Below are 23,088 nucleotides of genomic sequence, written 5' to 3'. Positions count from 1 at the left end.
TCAGCGTTGTGCGACTGCATGATTAGTAGGTAGATAAAGACACAGAGCGAGAGAGAAGAAATGAGAAGAGGGAAGATTTGCTTTCACGCAGAAGGAAACATTTGAGTTGTTTAGTAGTTCAGTGTGCAGCACTCTGCAGCATCTCTATTCATGGTTTCTGCCGTAAAGGGTTTACGCAAATGCTCCACATTTCGTTTCTCAGAACAGCCACTCTGCACATGCTCACTTTAGCGCTCGAGTGGTTGCTATGGATACCACTTTAAGTTTCCCAGCATGCACTGTACTGTTAGCCATGTTAGCCCTGAGCTAACTGTGTATTGGTAATTTCAATGAGCTCTGAATAAATAAGCGTGTGTGTGTGAAAGGATTAAGTTAGTCATGATGTGAGCGCTGAGAGGTCTGTTTGCTCTTTTTGCTTCACAAAATAACTGATGTAATTTAAACATAACTATGTTAACACTGCAGACAGATTGAGGTGAATTCAGGAGCCATGTTCACATGCTTGCATAATGCATATAGAATAAGACAGATGTGGTCTGCAATATAGTCTCATACTTAAGAGGCTGAGGCTCACAGACTTTAAAAGTGCTTTTTCAAAGTTGCAAATAAAACCAATATTATTAAAATATGAAAAGAAAATACAGTTTCTTCCTACTTCAAAATTCCATGTTTAATTCAATGTGTTAGTAGTTTGTAATTTATTGTGAAATTTACTAGCAATTTCTGAACAAAAATTGTTTCCATTACCTTTTTTTCAGTGCACAGTGAGAAACAGGATATGATATCACATTCTAGGGCTTCTGCATTTAATAAATAATAAATAAAATATATAAAATAGCTGTTTTAAACTCTGTCTTGCCAATTATGATGTTAATACTATCAGCGTGCATATGTATATATACATATACAAATATTTTTTGCATGATATGAATACATATACACCTAGTATCAATGTTTCATGGCATTTTTTTATAGATTGGATGTAGATGAACAAATGATCTGACTGAGTGAGTGTAATGTAAATATTTATTCATTTAATTGAAGTTATTATAAAATGATACTGGAGTGTGTAGCAGTCATCACAGTGACTGCATGTATTTGTGTGTGTGCTTATGTGTCACAAGCATGACATAAGCGGTTATGACAAGTGCTGAGTGTGTGTATCAGTGCCAGTGGCAGCTGGTAAAGAGACACACAGTAACTGGATAATGAGTGCTCTATTGCAGCCAGGCTGAATCTGTCCACACTCATCTGTTTAACCCTTTAAGTCCAAAGTGTACCACCAGCAGGACCCCCCCTTAGAAACTGAGCTTAGAAAAGCTTAGCTTTAGCTAAAGCTTAGAAACTGAGCTTTTTAATGCATGTCTCTTAACGAGTGCTGAGTTGTCCCTCTAAACCGGAGTGTATCGCAAACAGGCACCACTTGAGTGGTGAAAAAATTAATAATCATATTTTTCAAAACTACTGCCTTGTTCAACACAAAATGTCAAGTGAAAGCTTCGAATCTGAACTTAACAAAGCATGTTGCCAATTTGATTAACTCCTAAGTTCTGAATTTATGAAACATTACAGAACAGTAAAAAAAAAAAAAACTATGTCAAGACTATCACACAGCTCAGATAGTCATGTGTCATATATAATTTGAAAGGTCTCATGAAGTAGAATACATCAAGCATAATAGTGATAATCCATTGCTCAGATCTAAAGATATTCTTCATAGAGTTATATCACATAAAACCCCACAGACACGCATGTGGCCAAGTATATACAAATGTAGCATTCATATGGCGTTTTCGCTTGTAACTCCATGAAACATGCACAGATCGTAGAAAATGGCATATCATTACTTATAGTGAATGCTCCTTATTGACATGAGTCCAGAATCAACATAATCCATTGCGTCGATCATGAGATATACCTCACGGAGTGGTGTAACATGTTAATTGGCTAAAGATATGTCTCTCATCTTTCCCGGATGCAATCATGTTATCCATTGTTATTGGAACCATTCATGCTTGTTTTAAATAATATTTAAAAAATATTTTGGAAGCTCTACCAATGGTATATTAAAATCAGGTCTAGCAACGCCTACCTCTATATTTGGGGTGCAGACGCAACTGCACTTGCATCACCAACACAAAATGTTGAGAAGCTCTACCAATGGAAGTTTGAGTCTATCACCACACAATTTCATCCAGATGCAGTTCACATGTTCACAGATGCAACTTCAACAAAAATGAATGTCCCTCCTACCTTATTTACTTCCCGAGTTATTGCATGTCAAATCAGAAAGATAAGTGAAATTTCCCTTGGGCACACTTTCAATTTTTGCCTTTTATCAGTAGTTTCTCAGCATTAGAATGTCCAAATGTAATGAAAATTTAGTTTCTAAAATTTTTTGAAAGTTTTCTATTCAATGATACCTACCATTTGACTCTCCTTGCTATAGTCAACAGTTTTAAAAATGCCTTCCAGTTGTCAAAAAGTCTACCTTGGTTCCAAATGCTCTCACTTTTGAAAACTTCATGTTAAATATCCAAATGTAATAAAAAATATTTTCTAGAAATTTAGAAAGAAATTTCTATCAAACGATACCTACCTTTTGACTCTCCTTGCTATAGTTTTGGAGTTAAGAGTCTTTTGTGTACAGTCATGGCCAAAAGTTTTGGCAGTGACATAAATTTTGTGACACTGACAAAGTTTGCCCGGGAAAACCTAACCCACATGGGTCTAGTTAAACAGTAGCTGCCATGTTCTTTCTCTCAAAGGAAAATGATTAGGCCACTTCATCAAATATGTATACCTCACTGGTAAAATAAGAAATAAGTTGTCGTTTCAATAATCATATCAGCACAAAATCATTAAGAAAGTATCGTTAATTATTGGGGGTGGGGGAACAACGTTAACTGATCTCAGAAGTGGCTGCCATGTTGTTTCCCACAGAAATAACTTACACGATTACACTATGATAAAGTGTATTAACTAATATGTTTCAGTAGCCTATTACAAATCAAATAAAGAATAATTTGATATCTCAGTTATCATACCATCACAAATCCATATCGTTAACGTTACTTGATGGCTACGCTGGCAAAGTTTGACTGGGAATATTGTAATTATGGCTGCATTGTCTTTTATTATAGAAACGTACCACAATGATTTAAATAAACATATTTCACTCTTAAAAAATCACACAAAATAACTTTATATCTACATAATTTTACTTACCGAACATAGCACACGAAGAAAAACTTCCGTCTTGAAATGTGGTGTCAGCAACTGAACAGACCAGACCAGGCCAAAAAGGACCAATTTGTGGTCTGAATGTGTGGTCGCTGACACATACAAACAAGGTGTATTTTCTTCAACCGTTTGCACGATCAAAATCATTGAAATTGCCCCGATAGTAGACATCATGTGTTTGTCGGCAATATACAGCTTTATTAAAGTAATTTCACGCTGTCCGTCTGCAAATGACAGCCACTTTCGGAGGAAAGCGGAAAAGATTTGAACAGAGAAACGAAGCGCGGCAGGTTTTGGATCGCATGAAATAATAAAAAGAAACTAACAAAACCATATCGATAACAAAATAAGGCGATTAGGATGATTTTTTATGAGACTTGGGAGGAGGCTGTAAGGAACTCTTTCACTGCATTTTAGCATGTGGCGTGTATGTGTGTTCATGTCTGTGAGTGTATATTACACAAATGTAGGTGCATGTATTAAAAGGCTTTTGAGTGAAAACTGTGCAACCCAGTGTCACAAAAACACTTGTATATGTATTAAAGTTAATTTATCAACTTTGAAAAGTTTTTTTCCTAAATAAAAATGTCAATGTATTCCCATTATGGTCAATAATTGTAATTGAAGCCATTTGTTGTCTGATAAAAAAAGAAAAAAGACCTTGCACTTAAAGGTTAGAATTAGAATTTTACAGTCAAGAAGACTACATTTGTGAAAATGACCTATTTTTTTAAAGGATTAATCATGATTTTGAGCTCACAACACTTGAAATCTTAAGTTTATGCATTTTGAAGGTAAATAAGTTAAATTAACTCATGTTTTTAAGTGACAGGGCCAAAATGCAAAATTTTAGTCAACATTACTTGATTGTTTAAGTAAAGACAACATTAGGGTTTACAGTGTGACTCCTCAGGAGGAGACGGTCCTGGTGCTTGCTGGACACTCTGGGAGGTCTTGAAGACTTCTTCACTGCAGTCGAACCTCTTTCCTTAGCGTTCTTGATGATCCGGTAAATGGTTCTTTCAGGTGCAATATTCTTTGTAGTAATTTCCTTGCATGTGAGGCCATTTTGATGCAAAGCGATGATGGCTGCATGTGTTTCTTTGTAGGTAACCATTGCTAACAAGAACACAATGATTGGAAGCGCTTCTTCCCTCCTTTTATAGCAATCAGTCTGCTCTTACAATCTAATTAGTATGATAGTGATTTTACGTGACTAGTACTCATTCACACTTTCACTTGTGCTGCTGATATGATTAGATAATTAATGTTATTGTGTCAGGATCAAAAAATACTGAAATTTATTTTTTTTATTTTTTATTTTTTTTGTGAAAAGTTCATTTTTTGGCCAGTGAAGATTTTAGCAATTATTTAAAATGCATCTGATCACTCAATAATACACAATAATCTAGAAACAATGTGAATGAACACCACAACAGCTTAAGCAGCAAACTTTGCAAAACACAAAATTTATGTCACTGCCAAAACTTTTGGCCATGACTGTATGTCACTCAGAAAAAAAACAACTCTAAAAATGCCTTCAGGGCTTAAAGTGTTAATACAGCCCTGTGCGTGCGTGCGTGTGTGTGTGTGTGTGTGTTTATTTTTGTATGTATATGTGTGAGCCCAGGCTTACAGCTCTATATCACTCTCACTTGAATGCACATGGTTTATCCAAACTCTGCAAGAAGACAACATTATGTGTGCATGATTTGTTGTTGTTCTAAGATTATTATATTACTCTTGACATTATAGTATGATAAAAATAATTTTTCGACATTATACTGTTTTTTTTTTTTTTGCAAAGTTCATGAAGTTTTATGTTTGCATAGTCATTTAAAAAATGTTTTTGCATGTTAAATATGTTTGATATGATGAATCCAGCTTGTTTTTAGCCTTAACTTTGTCTCTTACTCCGTTTGAGTGGATGATTTTGACCACCATCATTGCCAACTGCATCGTACTGGCTCTTGAACAACACTTACCAGATGGAGACAAAACTCCACTGTCAGAACGACTGGTAAAGTGGAAAACACACACACACACACACACACACACATTTACTTAGCTAAATTTAAATGGGAACATTGCATAGACTACTGTTTTTATGTACAGCTAGTTATAACTACTATAACCTACCCAAAAATGAAAATCTGCTAAGAATTTAATTTTCATTTTTGTGTGAACTGCTCCTTTGCGTAGATGCACACACACACACACACACACACACACAGAGTAAAAGATTAGTTAAAAACTGCCAAGCACTGAGAATGTTTTAAGTGAAAATTATTTTTATAATAATCCCATCTGTGGTTTTCTTTTTCTCGCAGGATGACACAGAGCCCTATTTCATTGCAATTTTCTGTTTTGAGTCGGGCATTAAGATTCTTGCACTAGGATTTGCCTTCCACAAGGGCTCCTACCTGAGAAACGGCTGGAATGTGATGGACTTTGTAGTGGTGCTCACAGGGTGAGTTACACAAACACACACACTCTGGCGTCTGGTGTCATGGTGAAATATAATAAAACAGAATTTGAGCTGCTCGATTTATGAGTCAATATAAACAATTATTAGATGGCTCTATGAAACACTTGATTATGATAGGTCAATGGTGGCATTCTGATGTCAAATATTTTTGTATAATGATTCGTGTTGTCAGTGGAGTTTGTGGCTCTTTTGGATCAATTCATTAAGAGTCATTTGTTCATGATTCAGACTACAGGAATCATTATTTTTCTTTTGCATGCAGCCAGAGATGACAAAGCAATACAAACACTTTTTATCTGTGTTTAACTTAGCATTTCAGACTTTTAAAGCTCATAACTCAGGTATAAAATAGATTATAGATTGCCTTATTACCCGACTGACTGCACATTATCTGTAACACATACTAAAAGATGTACTTTTCGCATGGCCTAAATTAACCCAGAGAAAGTCACGCCCCTTCTGGAACTCTGTGTGTGAAGCACTGCTACGTACACAGCAGAGGTCTGGTTGGACACAGGCTCCGTCATGCCTTAATGAGCACTCTTTCTCTCACACACACACAGGCACACACACGTGGATTCTCAAACACAGGCAGATCACAGCAGCACTGTAGGGAGCAACCATCAGGGCATGTCTGAAATGTCACCTCACTAGGAAGTAGAGAGAGAGAGAGAGAGAGAGAGAGAGAGAGAGAGAGACGGGTGTGTAGGGGGGATGTGTTGTAGTATTGCAGTGCTAAAGAAGGCAGGGCCATGTGACTTCATTACTCCATTCCCCTGGGCTTTGGAATATTGGAAAATTAGAAAGAGAGAGAGAAGGTGTTGGTTGATGTGGAAAGACGTATAGCTGGAGGAGGAGGAGGAGGAGATCAGAGGCTAATGGAAGAATCCAAGATAGAGTGAAAACCTTGAAAACCTTTTCATTTCCATGTTGGTCCCTGTTGATTTATGCTGCTTAGTGATGGTCTTGCTGGTGGAGCTGGAAAATTATGGTCAACTATCATGATAATTATGATTGACTAAGGGAGGCTTACTGGTTGATAGTTAAAGAAGTAGTGCACCCATATTTGTCATTATTTACTTGTTGTTCAATGCCTGTATAGCTTTCTTTTTTATACATTGAACGAAAAAGTGTTTTGTCCAGACTTCTCCTTTTAATAAAATGAAACAGTGACACATTTGACCATATTGTCACTGACTTTGTATGAAAAAAAGCATCTTGGACATTCCAATGGATGTCTTTTTATATACACATTGCCGTTTTTCAAAGAAATTTTTACTTTTATTAATCATGATTTCCACAAAAATAAACGTTGATGTTAATAAGAATTGTTTCTTGCGCACCAAATCAGCATACATTTCATGCTAATGATATAGCATCCCTACTGTCAGCACTAAGAATGCAACACAAAATAGAAGCATTTGTGTTCACTTCAGTGATACTTTAGTATTCTATATACTTTAGAATTAGTAACATTATTTAATGGATTAATTCGTTTTCATTTACTTAAAGTTTTATTAGTTTTAATGTTTTTTTTTAGTATTTTTTTTATTTTTAAATGTCTATTTTTATTAACTTTTATTTCAGCTTTTATTTCAGTTCTAAGTTCAACTAAATTAAAATCACAAATTAGAAATATTCTGAAAGTTAGAAAATATTCTATAAACTGAAATAGAATTTTATTTTATTTTAGTTAACATTTACTTTAGTACAAAAACAGCTTTTTATGAATTTAGTTTAAGTTAACACATTCATTAATTTTTTAAAAGTCAAACACAAAGTTTAGGATATTCACTTCCATTCAGATTGCACTTTTGCCTCTTCTTACCCAGGATTATTCTAATATGCTTATCAAATTGGGAAAAAAAGAATTGAAGAAATTAAAATATACAGTCCCACTTTAAATTAGGTGGATTTAGATGTAGGCCTACTTACATTTAAATTAATCATGTGTACATACATGTTTTTACATTATACTTATATTTAAAAAATACTTGCATGTAATTACATCTGTAATTAATTTCTGTAATTACATTTACAATTACACTGTTGACCCATCCCTTACACCTTAGCCCACCTTTAAACCTACCCATACCACCAAAACTTGTCCCAAACCTTACCCGTATCCCACCTCAATAGCAGCAAAAGTGTTTTGCAATACAATATGAACACAATAAGTACATTGTACTTATTTTTTGATGTAAGTACATAGTAGTTAAAGCCAAGTTGAGTAAATTATCAGATACTTTTTATTCTGGAAGTGACCTAATTTAAAGTGTACTCATCATTGAGAAATGCCAATAAAATAGTTAAAAACTAGAAAAAAAAATAACTTGCTTCTTACCCAGAGTTATTCTAAAATGTTTGTCAAATTAGTAAGAAAAAAACTGTGATTTCAGTGCCATTTGTGATTCAGACACCCTCATTCTCTCAACTGCTAAATAAGTCTCTGTATTTCTCACAGTTTTTGGTGAGGTAGTCACTGCCCTCTCTCTCAGCAACAGTGGGAGAGTCCTGTGCAGAGAATAAAGTGTGATTTGGGAAACTCTGGAGAGGACAGACTGAAAGACACACAGTTAGCCCTGAGAATGCAGAGTGGTAAAGAGAAAGCCCCTCGGCCCCAGGGAGAGGACGATGACAGGGTGAGATAGAGGGATTCACAGGAGCGACAAGGCCTCCGTCTGCTGGGGAAAACCTGACAATCAATCAGAGCACACACACTGATGGAAGGGCTTTCTCTTTTTACCTTTTCTCCCAACACCAGTTTATCGCTCCTTCTCTCCTCTATTGCATCATTAGGTCTGGTGTTTGTAACATCACACAAAATAATCCTTCAAAATACATGTCACAACCCAAATATGTAAAATGACTGCGAGGTATTGGGAGAAAGGGTGTGGTGTGGACGTCTGGTAGAAGTTAGCGAAACAGCTAATATTGGCTGCAGTTTATGCGCATATATGTATGTGTATGATTATACTGATACATATTATGTTCATATGTTTATATGCTTTAAGAACGTTTCTAAGAATAGATTCAGTCTCGCTCATTTGCTTTAAAAAAAAAAAATGAAGATGACGATCGTGGAAGCCTCTCTCCAACATCACACCACCAGGTCTCTCCCCATTCACGGCATCACCATAGCAACCGGCGATTCCTCTTTTACCAGCCTCCTCTCATTCATAACCGTTGCCAAGGCAACGGGCCCTCTGTCATTGATGGAATCTCGTTATTGCCGCTGCAACCGGGCCAGGAGTGAGAGATAAAGGGTCCCCTTTCGATTGATCTCCGCTCCCTTTCATACGGCGAGGATTCTCTGGCTGACCACAGTGTCGCACCTCCATGCAGTTTATGTTCATATCTCATTTGCGTGTCCTCTACATGTTGCTCATGTTGTCGGTGCGCGAGATCAACACGTTTCTGCAATAAAACGGCGCAGGAATCCTCCAGCTTTTCGTTGCAGCTGAATCTAGGTCATCCTGATATGCAGCCGAACTCTACATTATTCAATGCTGTACACTCAGGCCCGTGCATCTGGGAATACAGTGCATTTGTGCGGTACATGAGGGTGTTTGTTCGGGGAGTGTGACAGGGATCTTTACTAGGGTAGTCATTGCTAATGCAGACATCATTGTCATTATTGCTCATATTTGTGACCCTGGACCACAAAACCAGACATAAGGGTAAGTTTTTTGAAATTGAGATTTATACAGCATCTGAAAGCTGAATAAATATGCTTTCCATTGATGCATGGTTTGTTAGGATAGGATAATATAGGACAACTATTTGAAAATCTGGAATCTGAGGGTGCAAAAAAAATCAAAATATAGAGAAAATAGCCTTTAAAGTTGTCCAAATGAAGTTCTTAGCAATGCACATTACTACAGTAATCAAAAATTAAGTTTATAACTAAAATATCTTCTAATAATCTAATGATTTTTGGCATAAAAGAAAAATCTGTAATTTTGACTCGTACAGTGTATTGTTGGCTACAAATATACCCGTGCTACTTATGATCACATTTAAGGTTATGGATTTAAATTAGCCATTAACTTAAGGCACTACAGGTTGGGGTGTAACTTGACCTGCACTTTTTGAGCTACAGACATAAATAAAATCCAAATCATGAGGCTTACTGAGGTAAACTGTCTTGTTACCAAGGAAATTAGAAATTAACTAAGGTGTAAAGAGGGTAACAAAAAGCCCCAGAAATGTAATATGCGATGGCATAAAAATGCCCTCTTTGGGCACTTTTTTCCAAAAACATGCAGACTGATTTCAACAATAATTATGATAATGAGAAATGTTTCTTGAGCCCCAAATCAGCATATTAGAATGATTTCTGAAGGATCATGTGACACTGAATAACGAAGTAATCGCTGCTGAAAATTCAGCTTTGTCATAACAGAAATAAAAACATTTTAAGCTATTTTAAAATAGAAAACCGTTATTTGAAACTGTAAAAATATTTTACAATATAACAATTTTTACTGTATTTTCAATCAAATAAATGCAGCCTTGGTGAGCATAGGACAAAATGCTTTCAAAGCATTAAAAATCTTACCAAACCCAAATGTTTGAATGGTAGAGTATTTCATAGTATCTCATACAATAATATCATCATATTTTAAGTATAATGTTCTATATTTACAACTTATACAATATAACTGGGACTTTGAGGATTTTTGAGGTTCTTTAGACCTATAGCAACTCCTTAGCAATGCAAAAATTTTTAAATCTAGTTTTAATTTCCATTGTCAAGCTTTTATTTGTTTGCTCCTGCTTTTCTCAACACAGCTGATGGTCACTCCCTCTCCTTCCTGTCATCCTCTCTGTTGCTTGTTACCAAGCACCTGCGTTTCCCCTGCATCCTCACATTTCCCCACCTCTCCCTTGGCTCCCTTTTTTCCACAAATGCTTTTTTTCCTATTAGTTCCCACTTGCACTGTTACATTTGTGATGAAAGAAAAATGAGAGTGAGGGAAACATGGAAAACCTCTTCCACCCTTTACTACTGCATAACACACTGATGCAGTCTTTTGCTATCACACACACACCCACACACACACGGTCTCTGTCCATTACTGTAGGCCTGGAGGCCTAATCCGCCTCTTTCTCTCTCTCATTTTCTGTTGTCGTTCTTCCCGCCTGTCCTTATGTGGCAACCAGCATGTGTGTGGCCTTCTCAAGGACAAGAGAAAGAGCGACTTCACCAGCACACACATGCAGATGGTGCATGTTAACGTGTGTAAAATTACATGTGTGGTGAGAAATAGAAAGAGAGATACAGAGAGGTTTTCTACCTGTGTGAATATTGTACCACTGCCATCACTTCCATTATCATTATTGCTCTGCAGTCATTTAGAGAAAGACATCCTTCCCTTCACTTCCATACAGACATTAACCACACACACACACACCCTGAAACACACTTACTCTAACAACAACACACACTACACAAACACACTTCACTTAAAGTGCATCTATTCCTGAAACGCGCTTTTAACCTGGTGTCCGGTCGACGCAATGGTTCCTTTAACACAGACATCACTTCCTGGACACATTCTCAAAAAAGATTTCATACCCATGTAGATACAAGAACACAAGATTGCACTGCTATTTTAAGACTTTTTGGAACTCTAAGCCATATTAGAGAGAGGACAGGAAATGATGCAGAGAAGCGGAAGATGAGTGTAAGAGGCAAGCCAAATTCTAACTCATACCAAGATACCTAAAAATAGTTAGTCTGCTAAATTATCTATAAATTATATATGATGAATATAAATACATAACTCTCTCTCTCTATATATATATATACACAAACAGTATATATATATATATATATATATATATATATGTACTGGTTCAAACATAATCTAGACTGGAGCATGCATGAATGGATTGCACTGACATGCAAACTACAAAAACTGTAAATGTCTTTTTTTTAAATTAACGGTGTCATGATGCTATTCCATGTCGTTTCAGCCCAATGTAACCACTCATATTGGTCCATATTTACATTTAAAGGTTCCTCTTCTCCATAACATTAAAATAAGTGACTATATGTGAGTGTTTGGACAGAGGGAGACGGCGAACCAGAGAAAGTAAAAGATAAGCAGAGAAAAAGCGGAGAGAGTGGTGTCTTCTCTGGTCTTCCACGGTTCTCTCTTATTACATAACATTGCTATGGAAACAGCTGTGCATGGCAGCGCAAAGGTGTGTCCAAAAACTGAGAAATCTTCTACAGACTAAACCACAGTGTTATTTTCTTGGTCTCGCTCACTCTCTCACTCTTTTCCTCTCTGTCTTTCTTCGCTGTGTGTGCCAGTAGTGAAGTCACAGATTGGCACGGAGCAGGCAGCCAATAGCCAGCGCAGTCACGACTCAGGAATCTGCCAAGTAAGAGCTGTACATTGGCAACACGTGCACAAGCAGTGGCAGTGGTAATACAGAGTGTGATAGAGAGCTAATAACAGTACTGGTTCAAAATGGAAGTAGTGCTAAATGGCGCAAAATAATTAAAAACCAAAAATGATCAAACATATCAAAATGAAGTAATAGTAAAACTATTCAAATTAAAATAAAAAACTAAAAGTATTATATAATATATACATACATTTTATAATGCTAGCAAGCAAGAGAGAGAAAAAGAGACAAGAAGATATTTACACTGTATGTATGTATGTATATACTGTATATACACACACACACATATATAAGTAGTTAATACAACATACTATGTATATATCAAATAAAATATGCATACATTAATATACATGTCTTTGCATAAGGTACAGACTCTAAAATATGCATAAGGTACAGACTCTAAAATATGCATACATTAATATAGATGTATTTGCATTAGGTATAGACTCACATTCACAGATAAAAAAAAAATCCTGATGCTGGGTAAAAAAGGCAAGCTCATGTCATTATTTGTCAACTACTCAAATGCAGATTCAACATGAGCTCTTTCAGACTATCCGCTGTGACCACTGACCGCTCTGTGACCAGCAGCAAACTCTGCTCAGAGGTCATGAGAGTCTGTCACTCTGCTGTCAAGCTTCATTGACGTCTTGATGTAAAATCTGCGAGGTGAAACTAAAATGTAAAACTCGAGCTTTGGAGCTGATGGAAAGGCACTCAGGGGAGAACTGCAACCACAGCCCTTGTGAGAACCAGCATCCGTGTACAACTGACACTAAAGAGAATTTCAGACACTGAAAAAACAGACGGCCAAGGCTAAACTTTTAAGCATGTGAGAAGGAACAATGAAATAAAATCAGTGTCCAATATCCTGTTAATTATGTTCCTACTAATTCTAATAGTAGTTCTATGTTCTATTCAAACACAAAGCAACTCAGATTTCTCCGAATTCGAAAGGCTGAAACAATCTAACCCTAGCATAGCAGCCAGTTTTCATTATGTCACAGTTATAGTTATTATATTGGTCTCTTCAGAGCATTATAACTGACATGTACCCACACTTTTAGAAATAGACAATCATATTTAAAGACTTTGTTTTGCGTGGCTGCAGTATGAGGAAAGGATTGGCTCTGTGAACCAACTTTAAGACCAAGAAAAAGCTTCTGCCAGCTGGTAATGTTGGCAGTGGACTGAACAACTGTGCAAGCAGTAAGCAGTAATCCTACTATGGCTAGCACCCATTAACTGCCTGTTATTAAAACAGGACTACTGAGTAAACATCGCATGACAAAATTTATATTAAACAAAGCTGATATGTTTTTTTCTGATTGTTATTATGTCACTGGGCCACTTAAAATAGAAAAATAAATGGTCTAAAAGTATGGGCCTGTGTCAGTAAAACATTAGTAATTAAGTAAATAAATTGTAATATGTAAATAAGTAATCTTATTTTGATTGAAATAAAATGGTAAAAAAAAAAAGTAAATTAAAAAGTGGCTAAATATAACTAAAATGTATGGAAGCTTGTTTCCACTGACTACAGGATAAAAAAATTAAATTAAAAAAAGGCATCTGCGACTTAAAATATATATATATATATATTTTTAAAGGTAATTATTTCATCGTTGTGACATTTTCCTAATTTTTCTCATTTCTCATAGTGAGGTTTTTTTTTTTGCCTGTGATGAAAACAATAAATAAATGGTTACTTTATTTTACAGTGTAAATATACATTTAAGTACTGAATAATAGGGCTGGGTTTTGACACAAATTTCACGATTCGATTCGATTCTCATTCACAAGCTTGCGATTCGATTCGATTACCAATTCGATGCCTGTGTGCTTCGATTATTTTGGATATATATCAGGTACAGCACATGCCAAATTTTCTCAAGGAAAAAAAATCTCTCAACTAATGCTGTAAAATATACATGAGAGTCAGTTGGTACTACATTACTATAATATTGGAGGTTAACATTGACTGATTTGTTAAAATTACACTTAATTAAGTTCTTAAAATAATAAAGTTATAATTACATAATAATATTTCTATTTCAATTCGTTTTTTTAAAGGGTGTTTAGTCATGTTTATTTTGTGCTGAAACTGGTATTAATGTGGAGGAAATGATCAGTTCAAGTGCGCCTCGTGCTGCCGCGTCTGTTGATCTGAGGCTCTACAGCGATCTGTCACTCCACATTAAACAGCGCAAGAGAATCGATTAATATCGACATATCGATATTTTTTACCCAGCCCTACTGAATAATATTAATTAACTACATGTACTTACTGTATATGGTTAGAGTTAGAATGAGGGTTTGGTTTAGGGTTAGTTGCACATAATTATGCATAATTTATTTTTATTACTATAAGTACATGTAACATGTATCAGGAACAACGTAAACTAAACTAATAAAAAAATAAATAAAATGTTCACACTTTATTTTAAGGTACAATTCTTGCTATTAACAATCCATTTAAAAACGACTTTAGCCTTAATAAACTCATAATTTGCTACTTATTAATAGTTAGTTAAGGTAGTTGTTAAGTTTAGGTATTGGGTAGGATTATGGATGTAGAATATGGTCATGTAGAATAAATGTTTTATAAGTACTAATAAATAGCCAATATGTTAATAATAGGCATGCTACTAAGCAACAAGTTAATAGTGAGGATTGGTCCCTAAAGCGTTACAAATAAAATAAAATAAAATAAAATAAAATGTGTGTGCTCTTTCTCTCTAACACACACATACACACACAGTGATACTGCTGTGAAAGCCAGCTGATGCTTACAAATGTGTCGAATGTGCGCACACAGCAGTCAACGGTGAGTAAAAATGTGTATTGAGGATGTAGTTAATGATTAGCCATGTTCAGTTTCGCAGCTGTTTGTGTGTGTTAAGATCTGCCTGTGTCTAAAAGCAGGGCTAGTTGATTGATCATCTGCAGTAGTGAAAAGCAGGTTACTGCAGCAGCTAACGAAAACACACACACACGCTCGCCCTGCTCCTTTACGTTTTCCTCGTTCTCATTCTCTTCCTCTCCCCTTCCACCTCTATCCTCCATGTTCTAGTTTTGCTCCCCACCTTCTCTTCATTTCTACTTTCACTAGTTCCCTGTTGAACAGACAAGAACTGCTGGTTGCATGGTGTGTTTTGAATGCTGTTATGTTGGTGTGCCTGCTAGTCTTCTTAAAGGTACAGCTCACTCAAAAATAATTCCAACATCGTGCGGTGTGTCCGAAATTGCATACTGAGTAGGTACTATATTTGAATTTGAACTTACTTTGCGATCGTTAAAAAAGTATGTTCTATATAGTATGAATATGGACGGTACGATTGAAATTCGCACATACTTTGTCCGCCATGTTGTTACTGTCATGTGATCTACCAGCATCAGTTGCATTGCTTCACTATCATTCATAAATCCTCTCTCATTGCCTCATAGTATGATAAAATTTCATCGACTGCATACTTCAGAATCCAGGCAGAAGTAGCAGGTCATCCGTGTACTTTTCGCCTATTGTTTTTCGAATACTACGTACTGTATTTGGACACACTACTTTTTTTGGATAGGCTACTGTTTTTCGCATATTACATAGTAGGGAAGTATTTGATTTCGGATGCAGCGAATTATTCACCTTCATGTCATTCCTAACTTGTATGGCTTTCTTTCTTTTACTGAAAATATATCTCTTCAAATAAGTCTCTTTTGCTCACCAAAATTGCATTTGATCAAAAATACAGTAAAACAGTATTATAGTAAAATATTATTAAATTTTTTAAATAACTGTTTCTGTTTTAATAACAATTTTTCAAAATGTAATTTATTTCTGTGATGGCAAAGCTGAATTTTCAGTAGCTATTACTCCAGTCTTCAGTGTTACGTGATCCTTCAAAAATCATTGTTGTCATTCAGAGCAACAGTTTGAAGTTACTTAAAGTTAGTTTAGCAGCCGTTACAGCTAGCTGCTTTGTATATCACTGGGAGTATGCTATTTTGACTTGGACCAGTAAGCATTTACCTAACAAATTAATTGCAGTGCGCTAAAAAAACTGTCCAGCTGCATCTAGGCGGCGATGGGCATAGTTTTTTATGGGCAAGCACCACTCACATTCACGTATGTTCTTCAGAAAATAAAAAAAATTATAATTTCAAGTTAATTTATCAGTCATAAATTTCACCTCTTTCAGTATTGGCCAGTTAATGCTGTGTTCAAAATAACATCCTGTTTCCTACAAAAGCTACTTTATTTGACAGTTCATAGCAAAGAGTTCTTATAAGCCAAATAGATGTGGACATGCCCGCTCTTCTTTTCTAACCTGGGTGCAGGGTCTGCAGCCTGTCTTCAAACTTTTGCACATATATACACACTTTCACTGTCTATTAACATTTCCATCTGTCTCAAACTTGCACACACTCCCTCCCTCTCTCACACACACACACACACACGTCAGTCCACTCTTCCATCAAATTTACCGCAGGCCTTTTAGTGTGTTGTAGGATATCAGCGCAGTCAGCGGTGCTCTGTTATCCTCACTGCACTTACTGTACATAAAGTGTTCTTCACTGCCTGACCTGGAGGCAGTTTATTCCTTCCCGCATCTAAGTTTCCACTGTTCCACCAAATAAAGTGTAAACTGATATTGTATCAGCAGCCAAAGCACTTTAGTCTCGATCTCAAATCAGTTCTTTAAGCGTCGAATGTATATTTGCATCAGTCTTGGGCTTATTGATCATGCAAGATGGGTCATATAAAGGTGTTATTTGTTATGTGAGACTGTAGATATATGTAAATTAATTACTGAGAGTTTCATTCAAATACTCTGTCTAAGATGGGTTTGGTCAAAGAGGGATTGGCCTGCTGTTCTGTGATCAAGTTTTCCATTTAGGTTGGTTGTGAATATTCGAGACAGATCCTATAGGCTTATTATAGAGGGTTGGCGCCATCTCATCCTCATTCTCAAAACATTATTGCACCATGTGACATCACAAAATAACTAATATGATTCTGATCATTGATCGAATTAGTCACAATGTTCCTGCCAATTGAACGGCTTAAGAGGAAGAGCTGAAAAAGCAGAAGACATTAATGAACGAGTCAGGAGACGAGTTTGCTGCATTCTGTCCAGTCTCGCATAAGTCCATCCATTCTTTCTCTTTTCTTTTAGCTTACGTAGGTGTTTGCTGCATGTGATGGCAGGGCAGTTTTAGGCCTATTGACTGAGCCATTGGCTGGAACTGTATATCATAACCACTAATGAATGAGCTCTTAGCAACATTGGCATCGCTGCATATGCAGGCAACAGTGGAAGGGAGTGAAAAAGTGACAGAAAGAGTGAGATAAACGGCTTCATACTCAATTCAGTGTCATTTCTAAAAAAAAAAATTTAACTACAGATGGACTACAGATCATTTTCTGTCAATACTGAGTGTATATATATAAAATAGGATATATGTTTTTTATATAGATTATATTATTATAAACTAATTATAAAGAAATGTAAATTTACTTTTAAAATTATATAACAGGATGTATATATGTTTGTTTTAAGTGTGTATTTGTTTTCAGTTTTAATAAAATATTTAAATACATTTTAATAAATTAGAAGAGCAGCACCCTGACCAAATATAGCGTGCACACACACACACACTCACATTTAAAGATCAGATGATCAGACCACTGTGTGATGTGAGAACAGAGTAGTGTCTGATCAATTATTTACCTGCGATTGACCTCTTCTCAGAATAATGTGTCTGCTTGTGACTGTACTTTGCTGTAGATAAATGACAAAATGTACCTTTCACAGGACACGTGGAGATGTCCTAATTTGGGCAAAAATTGCTGATACACAAATGGCTTTATACAAATGGAAGAGCAGAATGTAGATTAAATCTGATGTTGTATAAATGGCTTTAATGGCGCACAATAAAATTGCCTCCTTTCTTTCTGTTTTTCCTCCAGTATCCTGTCCTCTATTGGGTCAGAATTAGACCTGCGGACATTGCGAGCAGTCAGAGTGTTGCGGCCGCTAAAATTGGTGTCAGGAATTCCAAGTAAGTGTTCTCTCTGTCTGAGTTTATCAATGTCTGTCAGAGTTCTTTGCACAGTATACAATAGTGCCATTACTCTCCAGGCCTGCAGGTGGTGCTAAAGTCTATTATGAAGGCTATGATTCCACTGCTGCAAATCGGAGTGCTCTTATTTGTGGCCATCCTTATGTTTGCCATCATTGGCCTGGAGTTCTACATGGGCAAATTCCACCGCACCTGTTTCGACAATGTCACAGGTGAGCTTGTCTCAAAGACAAACGAAAAACAGTTGACCCTTTAAAATTGTATGCCTTTTACCAAACCCTGTGCATTTACATAATCCAGGTGAGATGTTTGATGAACAGCCCTGTGGTGAGGAATTTCCCGCTCGAGAGTGTGAGAAAGGGTCGGTGTGTGCTGAATACTGGCTTGGGCCAAACTATGGCATCACACAGTTCGACAACGTCCTTTTTGCCGTGCTCACTGTTTTCCAGTGCATCACCATGGAGGGTTGGACTGACATGCTTTATTATGTGAGATGATTAAACTATGATTAAACTATTCTGTTTTTTTAAATGATTTCTAAAAATGACTTTGATTTTAGATGATAATGTTGGGTAAACGTGGGTGTATTACAGAGCAATGATGCCTTAGGGAGTGCCTGGAACTGGATGTACTATGTTCCCCTCATCATCATTGGATCCTTCTTCATGCTAAATCTGGTGTTGGGTGTCCTCTCGGGGTAAGATCTATCTATATTTCTGTCTGTTTCTATCTATCTATCTATCTATCTGTCTATCTGTCTGTCTATAGGGCTGGGCAGTATGAAGGTATATATTGTGACGACGGTATAAAGTGCCTACTGTTAGAGATTTTGCTATATTGTTTTGCGGTATATAAATATATCCACGTAGCACAGTAGCCTACTACTTAAAGTTATATACAAGTTATATACACGTGAGTGTTCGTGCAAGAATGAGAAAATAAAAAGCGGTACTTGTTTGATGTTAGAGTTATTAATGCAATAAGCTGTGAAAGCGAACTCTCTGACAGCATGTAATCACGAATTTAGTTCTCTTTCACATCTTATTGCGCTTTAATAGTCAGATACACACACAATTTTGTCAAAATGCCCGATGTGGGGAGTATTCACATAAACACAGTTCAAATTTGATTAATTCAATGAAGACTATTTAGTGTTTTAGTTATATGCTTGATTTTTGTTGTTGTTGTTGTAGTATTTCTTACTATGTTAAACCAACTGTAGCTGAACATCTTAGTTTATTTAATTTGTATATTTGTTCTATTGTATTTGTCAAATTTTTTTGTAATTTGTAAGTTGAAATAAAATTTCTCATACCGTGAAATAAGATTTTGGTCATATCACCCCACCTATCTATCTATCTATCTATCTATCTATCTATCTATCTATCTATGTCTATCTGTCTATCTATCTGTCTGTCTGTCTGTCTGTCTGTCTATCTAGCTAGCTCGATTCATCCATCCATCATCCGTCTGTCACTATCATTTGTTCCGTCAGTCAATTTATTGATCTCTTCTTCTGTCAGTCATTCTGTCATTATTATATGGTTTTGTTGATTATTTTATCTGTCGCTCTATTGGCCGTTCATTGTTTCCTGTTATATCTGTATAGTGTTTATTGTTCTATCCATCTCTCTACCTATTTATTGTTGCATAATTATATCTTTCTCCCTATTGTTGTGTTGTTTCATTTGTTCTCTCTATTGTTTCATCCATCTTTCATTTGTATAAAACAATGTATGTAAATAAGTTTTTGATTAGTAAGTTGCTGACTATACAGGTGTCTTTCTGTCTGCCTGTCTGACAATAGTGCCAATAGTGCCATTACTCTCCAGGTCTGCAGGTGGTGCTGAAGTCTATTATGAAGGCTATGATGCAAATCGGCGTCACAGGTGAGCTTGTCTCAAAGACAAACGAAAAACAGTTGACCCTTTAAAATTGTATGCCTTTTACCAAACCCTGTGCATTTACATAATCCAGGTGAGATGTTTGATGAACAGCCCTGTGGTGAGGAATTTCCCGCTCGAGAGTGTGAGAGAGGGTCCGTGTGTGCTGAATACTGGCTTGGGCCAAACTATGGCATCACACAGTTCGACAACGTCCTTTTTGCCGTGCTCACTGTTTTCCAGTGCATCACCATGGAGGGTTGGACTGACATGCTTTATTATGTGAGATGATTAAACTATGATTAAACTATTCTGTTTTTTTAAATGATTTCTAAAAATGACTTTGATTTTAGATGATAATGTTGGGTAAACGTGGGTGTATTACAGAGCAATGATGCCTTAGGGAGTGCCTGGAACTGGATGTACTATGTTCCCCTCATCATCATTGGATCCTTCTTCATGCTAAATCTGGTGTTGGGTGTCCTCTCGGGGTAAGATCTATCTATATTTCTGTCTGTTTCTATCTATCTATCTATCTATCTGTCTATCTGTCTGTCTATAGGGCTGGGCAGTATGAAGGTATATATTGTGACGACGGTATAAAGTGCCTACTGTTAGAGATTTTGCTATATTGTTTTGCGGTATATAAATATATCCACGTAGCACAGTAGCCTACTACTTAAAGTTATATACAAGTTATATACACGTGAGTGTTCGTGCAAGAATGAGAAAATAAAAAGCGGTACTTGTTTGATGTTAGAGTTATTAATGCAATAAGCTGTGAAAGCGAACTCTCTGACAGCATGTAATCACGAATTTAGTTCTCTTTCACATCTTATTGCGCTTTAATAGTCAGATACACACACAATTTTGTCAAAATGCCCGATGTGGGGAGTATTCACATAAACACAGTTCAAATTTGATTAATTCAATGAAGACTATTTAGTGTTTTAGTTATATGCTTGATTTTTGTTGTTGTTGTTGTAGTATTTCTTACTATGTTAAACCAACTGTAGCTGAACATCTTAGTTTATTTAATTTGTATATTTGTTCTATTGTATTTGTCAAATTTTTTTGTAATTTGTAAGTTGAAATAAAATTTCTCATACCGTGAAATAAGATTTTGGTCATATCACCCCACCTATCTATCTATCTATCTATCTATCTATCTATCTATCTATCTATGTCTATCTGTCTATCTATCTGTCTGTCTGTCTGTCTGTCTGTCTATCTAGCTAGCTCGATTCATCCATCCATCATCCGTCTGTCACTATCATTTGTTCCGTCAGTCAATTTATTGATCTCTTCTTCTGTCAGTCATTCTGTCATTATTATATGGTTTTGTTGATTATTTTATCTGTCGCTCTATTGGCCGTTCATTGTTTCCTGTTATATCTGTATAGTGTTTATTGTTCTATCCATCTCTCTACCTATTTATTGTTGCATAATTATATCTTTCTCCCTATTGTTGTGTTGTTTCATTTGTTCTCTCTATTGTTTCATCCATCTTTCATTTGTATAAAACAATGTATGTAAATAAGTTTTTGATTAGTAAGTTGCTGACTATACAGGTGTCTTTCTGTCTGCCTGTCTGTCTTTATTTGTCTGTCTTACCCCACCACCCCGCCCCCAAGTGAGTTTGCCAAAGAAAGAGAGCGTGTGGAGAACAGGAGTGAGTTCCTCAAGCTCAAACGTCAGCAGCAGATTGAGAGAGAGCTCAACGGATATCTGGAGTGGATCTGCAAAGCAGGTATGTGTGTAAAACACAAACACAAGTATAGATATTAATTCCCTGCAGAATGTAATGACTAGTTTGAACCTGTTGGTGTTAAAATGTAGTCTATCAATCAATCTCTCTCTTGTCACTTTTTACAGAGGAAGTCATACTCGCCGAGGACGATGATGGCACCGGTAACAGTATAAATGTTCCTGTTTGGTGCTGATTACTGCCTAAAATGCAGTAATCATTCACAGTGAATGTGTTTGTGTGCAGGATCTCGTCGTAGGCCCACCATAAAGAAAAACAAAGCTGACCTGTTAAATCCAGAAGAGGGAGAGGACCACATGGGAGACGCAGTTGGTAAGAACCATTCAGATCCTAAGGAAGACAACTCGTTTGATGAATTAAAATCTTTCTGTCTTTTGAAACACATAGTGGCTTATTCTTGAAGATCCTATAGTATTCATGCCAGATGTTGTGCTGCTATGTGTGTATATTCTTAGGCTCGCCTTTTGCTCGTGGGAGCATAAAGAGCGGAAAGGGCGATGGGACCGGATTTAGCAAGAAAGAGCGACGTCTTCGCTTCATCATTCGAAAGATTGTAAAGACTCAGGCGTTCTACTGGACTGTCCTCAGCCTGGTGGGACTCAACACACTGTGCGTGGCTGTAGTACACTACGATCAGCCCGAGCTACTGTCGGACTTCCTCTGTGAGTTAACCTAAGCTGTTTGTTTTTACATTTGTTGTTGTGGGAGACATAATTTCGAATCTGGTCTGCATCCTGTCCCATTCTCCATTTGCAAATAGTTTTTTGGATTTTTCTACTTCTGCTGTCAGTAAACACCCTCCTGCCTCGCTTCTGTTTTCTTTTCTTCCACTTTATATGTCTTGTCTCTCTTTCTCTTTTTCTCCAGATTATGCTGAGTTCATTTTCCTAGGCCTCTTTATGTCAGAGATGCTACGTCAGCAGCAGATTGAGAGAGAGCTCAACGGATATCTGGAGTGGATCTGCAAAGCAGGTATGTGTGTAAAACACAAACACAAGTATAGATATTAATTCCCTGCAGAATGTAATGACTAGTTTGAACCTGTTGGTGTTAAAATGTAGTCTATCAATCAATCTCTCTCTTGTCACTTTTTACAGAGGAAGTCATACTCGCCGAGGACGATGATGGCACCGGTAACAGTATAAATGTTCCTGTTTGGTGCTGATTACTGCCTAAAATGCAGTAATCATTCACAGTGAATGTGT

The 23,088-nt window shown here is 36.4% G+C and overlaps 2 protein-coding genes across 2 annotated transcripts in view; both read left to right on the top strand.

Moving 5' to 3' along the window:
* The first annotated feature begins 5,162 nt into the window (after nt 1-5,162).
* On the top strand, nt 5,163-23,048 carry LOC107751151 (voltage-dependent P/Q-type calcium channel subunit alpha-1A-like). Its single transcript, XM_016566781.1, has 12 exons — nt 5,163-5,263; nt 5,574-5,713; nt 18,120-18,211; nt 18,292-18,444; nt 18,533-18,720; nt 18,826-18,929; nt 21,750-21,865; nt 21,991-22,026; nt 22,109-22,195; nt 22,339-22,545; nt 22,751-22,855; nt 22,981-23,048. The coding sequence occupies exons 1-12, from the start codon at nt 5,171-5,173 to the stop codon at nt 23,046-23,048; spliced, it is 1,389 nt and encodes a 462-aa protein (XP_016422267.1). The 5' UTR covers nt 5,163-5,170.
* The window catches only part of LOC107751115 (voltage-dependent P/Q-type calcium channel subunit alpha-1A-like), a 78,297-nt gene continuing 78,011 nt past the window's right edge, over nt 22,803-23,088 (top strand). The window contains exons 1-2 of the mRNA XM_016566721.1: nt 22,803-22,855; nt 22,981-23,016. The gene's annotated coding sequence lies outside the window, so the exon portion shown is untranslated. The remainder of the gene's footprint in view (nt 22,856-22,980; nt 23,017-23,088) is intronic.

The sequence above is a fragment of the Sinocyclocheilus rhinocerous genome, unplaced genomic scaffold, assembly GCF_001515625.1.
Source record: "Sinocyclocheilus rhinocerous isolate Xijiao unplaced genomic scaffold, SAMN03320098_v1.1 scaffold1413, whole genome shotgun sequence".
Classification (NCBI taxonomy): Eukaryota; Metazoa; Chordata; class Actinopteri; order Cypriniformes; family Cyprinidae; genus Sinocyclocheilus; species Sinocyclocheilus rhinocerous.
Note: the sequence above shows the minus strand (reverse complement) of the source record. Positions and strands in the feature narration are given on the sequence as shown.